General features: G+C 37.1%; 1 protein-coding gene and 1 long non-coding RNA gene across 3 annotated transcripts; one reads left to right on the forward strand and one right to left on the reverse strand.

The window, feature by feature from the left end:
• Positions 1–164: 164 nt before the first annotated feature.
• Positions 165–2,221, reverse strand: LOC148720335 (uncharacterized). Its single transcript, XM_088738274.1, has 2 exons — positions 2,036–2,221; positions 165–1,909 (listed from the first exon to the last, which is right to left on the reverse strand). The coding sequence occupies exons 1-2, from the start codon at positions 2,215–2,217 to the stop codon at positions 271–273; spliced, it is 1,821 nt and encodes a 606-aa protein (XP_088594400.1). The 5' UTR covers positions 2,218–2,221; the 3' UTR covers positions 165–270.
• Positions 2,222–2,374: 153 nt separating this feature from the next.
• LOC148720336 (uncharacterized) lies at positions 2,375–3,630 on the forward strand. 2 transcript variants are annotated; one of them, XR_015993124.1, is made up of 3 exons: positions 2,375–2,515; positions 2,679–2,844; positions 3,353–3,630. It is a non-coding gene; the product is annotated as an uncharacterized LOC148720336 (long non-coding RNA). The 2 variants fall into 2 exon arrangements; XR_015993125.1 differs by having other exon boundaries at positions 2,679–2,732.
• Positions 3,631–4,456: the final 826 nt, after the last annotated feature.

The raw sequence follows: 4,456 nt of genomic DNA on the forward strand, positions 1-4,456 counted from the left end.
TATTGGTATTGAAATTGGAGTCAAATGAGTGATTCAAATTCAGCTTACTTTGGGGAGCAGCTACATCACACAATGATAGTAGGTTGGGTCATTTGCATTTTAGGTTTAGCATTGCAAATGCTTTGACTACACATTTAAATCTAGGTTTGCCAAAACATGCAGCGTATAGTATAATGATATTATTCAACATTGGACATGTTAAGAAATACAACTTCAGTTATAAGTTTTCTAGTAGATGAAAAAGAATAAAACTCTTAAAACAAAAAGCTCTCAAAACATGCGCGCATCAATTTTGGGGAGCCCATATTTCACACAAGGATATGAAAGTTCTGGTACAATCCAGCAGTTAAAAAATGATTCAAGTTTTGGGAATATTCTATCCCAGTGTTCTTGTGAGAAATAAACTCTCTCACAAAAAGGTGTGGAAGAGGCTGTTCCCATAACCACAAAGTCAGTCCATTTTTGCTCTGCCACAAACATTGCCTGTTGTACTTGAAAATAATATTTGTGTCTTGAGTTCAAAATCACAGATTCCTCAAACTTCTTGCAAATTCCTTTTCGGAGCAGAGCCTCCTCCAGACTTTCTTGCTTTTCCATCTGAATATATTTCACTTCAAGAAGACCCTTACTGTCTTCTGCAGAAGGGTCACACACTAATCCGTCTGGACTTGCTCCGAGTAACCCATGATGCTTGGAAATGAAAAAGCCACATTTTTCTACGGATATATCAGTAACCCCTTCCCCCTGCTTTAATAATTTGTAAGCAGCTATGATCCTGTCCTCCATTTCAAGTCCTTCTTGCATGTATTTACTCTGAAATGGTTTTTTGTAACCAAGGACATCTTGGATGATTTTTGTTGGTGATGTTGTTTCCCTTTGCACAGCTATTCTGTAACAATTTGTAGCAGTAATCCTGGGCTGCCTGTGATGATGCCACAAATTTGAGTTTGACTGCCCTCGTGTTTGCTCTTCTACTTTCTTTATTTTTTCTTCATCAAAATTAATGTTCCTCTTCACTTTCTCAAATCTCACTCTTAGTTCATCAGCTGATATTGGATGACATTTGATGGGTGAGATGAGTGGCTCTTCCAGATTATTTACCTTTTGAGGAAGAATATGTGTCCATCCAACAGCTCTCCCAGATTTCATTTGATATTCTTTTAAAGATTTATGGAAGTTTTGTAATCTTTCACTTGGCCAGACTTTTTTTTCTGATACACAGGTACCATTCTGTGCTGGACATGAGGCTAGCTTTGGCCTTTTTGCTTTCTTTTCTTTAGCATAATCATGTTTGACAAAGCTCATCTCAGAGATAGGTGTCACTGGACCCTTGCGTTTCCCTGGCACATTCCATTTACAAGGCTTAGATGTGCAGGACTCAGCTGCATCCGAATTTTTCCTTTTCGTCTCCTTAAAGCTTTGTTCAAGGGCAAACAATGTAGATGCCACATGGTTACAACGGCCATCAATACCAGCAGGACACTTACAGTGTGCTTTTAACACACAACCTATGGATGACATTAACAGAAAACAAGAGTATACTTTATCTTTTTTCATCGATGGCAGAACTTGGCTTTTTACATAATGTTTTCCATTTTGGTGCAGATGTCCAATGTATAAAACATGCCCTGACTTGAAGAAGTTAAATCCCTTGACTAGGGGCTTTGCAGTGGAAAGTTGTTTTTTACTTTCAACTCCTTCAATCATAAACTGCCAAACGGTTCCAAAAGCTATCTTAGGCAAATCTTTAAAATCAGGTTTGTATCCTTCTTTTGGAAAGAATTGGTTGAGCTGCGGCTCTTCCTCCTCCAGCACTCCAAGTTGAGCCTTCTTGCGGAGAAGGTGTAGTCCACCGTCTGGATCACGGAGATATTTAACGTCTAGTCCATGCTTAATGTAATCTTGAACTCTGAAAAATATGAACATGATATATGACTGGAATGAAACAAAATAAAACGACACAATTTCTCCTTCGATATAATTTAAGCTCATATGTACACCACTAAATGAAAATATACACCTCGAGTGAACCTACCTTGTTATCAATGCTTTCTTATTTCCCGTAGTCTTTGCTCCCCTGCACAGCAACCACCTTTTCAATTGAACGACGCTACATTGTTCTACAGTTTCGCGAGGAATTTTTGCATCAGGTATATCTTCTTCTGTCAGAATAACCTTGAGAGCGTCTCGCACGGTTGCATTGCTCTTGTCCACCATGTTCTTGCTGTCCCTCCAAACGATCCCAAGAGCCTCTAGGGTGGCAAATCGTACCCAGACCGCCGCTCGTTTTGAAAATGGCTAATTGCACAGCTTTTTCGGTAAACTTTGTTCTTTGGCGGCACTTTTGTTTTCTTTTCGTGGTGTGATAAATTTCAGTTATTCAAACGCTTACACGTGGCGTCGTTTTAGCGTTTGAATAACTTTGTTCGGCTTACAAATAAAGATCAGCTCTACAAAATGTCAAAAAGGAATCAACGAATTACCAAAGCATCAACACGTTTTCAAGAGGTTAATGGTGAGTGACACCCATTTTTTTAGCGGTGAAACTTAAAATTTTTTTTTGTTTATTTCGTTCATAGTTGTGAATAATGACCTTATCGAAACTACGAAATAATTGTTTGTAGCAAGACGTACTTCAAACGGATAAGCTTAGTTGCTGATACCTTGTTTCCCTATAGACTTTCACCTTGTGAAATTTACTGAGGATGGAATAAAGTGCTTGTACGGTAGAGGTAAAGTTGAGATTGCCGGTGATAATGTTGAGGCAGGCTCCTTGTGTGACACGTTCTGGGAGGATGCAAATAGCAAAGGGCTGGTTCCCAGCGATAATTCTCACTTTTCGTGGTATTTTAACTGAATAACCCCTCATTTTTTCTTTTTTATCTCAACAATTCAATTCCTTAAATGGTCCTTTGCCTCTATTTCATGTTTCAAAGGAAAAGAGTGTTTGATAAAACTACTATGAATTACTTTCTTCTTTGCCAGTAACTAAGCCATCATGATGATACTTTTTTATGAAGTGATAGTCTTTTGCAGAATTGATTACTACTTCCCTTGCTAACCAAGCTTACACTGTCACTTTGGACCGTGTCTTTCATCATTTTGATTGACTGATTATAGTTAGGGAAGGGGTCTATTCTAAGTGGTGATCTCATCAATCTCTGGCAATCTAGGTACAGTGTGCAAGGTCAAACAAACTACTGTACTCTCCTTGGTTGAAATTTTTGTTAGTATTTTAGATTATGAAACTCCATGTTACCAACATAATCAACTGTCGCGCTGTTTGTTGGTAATCCACAATTTCAATCATTTAAGAACTTACTTGAACATTTGTCTTTTCATTGCTTCCTAGGTTTTGTTCTGGATGAGAAAAATTATAGAAAACAGGCTGCCACAGTTGTAAATAAAACCTTGCAAGATAAGTGCTGTGGAGCTTGTAGAGGAGTTTAAAAGAAAAAAAACCAAAAACAAATTGAAAACCGCTAGAACTTTAGCACAATTTTATGATTATTCCTGTACTTTTAAATTATTTTTTAGGTTTTATATGTTCTTGTTGATTAGAAGAGAAATAAAAATTGCATACTTACTTAATTTATATCAATAAACTATGTTAAGTAGATAACATTGAAATGTCTTATTCACTTGTTCTTAATCAATGAACTATATACACTGGTACCCTATGCCACCCCTGATAGTCTCCCCTTATGGCCACAGTAGGGATCCACAGATAGCTAACATATCTGTAGTAGCAGATATTTCCACAGATATGTAAATACTGTTGGTTTTTCATATCTGTTACGTATCTGTCACAGTTAGAAATTTTGGGCCAAATTCCTATATGTTACAGATATGTTACAGATAGGTCATGAAGATATTTCACAGATATGCTGCAGACCTGAAGAACATATTTGTAGCCTCTCTGCCCGTTTGGTGAGGGATGTACTTTAGTGACCCATTTACCAAAATCAGTCGAGAAAAATTTGGCTTACTAAGCTTTGTTAAGTTTTTGGCACAAACTATGCCCTTCTAAGGCATAGCAAATTGGGATTTTGAGCACAATCCCTGCTATAAACAGACCAAAGTCTTGACATAACGCCTTTATTTTGTATTTGGTGAGTTAAAATGAAACATTTAACCCAAATCAATGTCATTATCTAGAAATACCTCGTCTCGTAGCTGATAATTACTCTAAGAAGGCCTCTGCATGATTAGCACTGCAAACACCCAGCGGTTTAGCGAAATGAAGGTAATTTTTTTCCTATGAAAACCTTGTACTCATCATAGAGCACAAATGATGATGTTCTAACCTAGATAAGGCAATATTTTTTAAAGATGATTGAATTTTCTCTGATCTATGTTTGTTAACCATATTTCCATACATAACTAAGCATGCAAAGTGTCTATATTTTGTCAGGCCGCTTTTTAATTTAAAATAAACTGACCTTAACCCAGCCTT

The sequence above is a fragment of the Stylophora pistillata genome, chromosome 11 (genome assembly GCF_964205215.1).
Source record: "Stylophora pistillata chromosome 11, jaStyPist1.2, whole genome shotgun sequence".
Taxonomy (NCBI): domain Eukaryota; kingdom Metazoa; phylum Cnidaria; class Anthozoa; order Scleractinia; family Pocilloporidae; genus Stylophora; species Stylophora pistillata.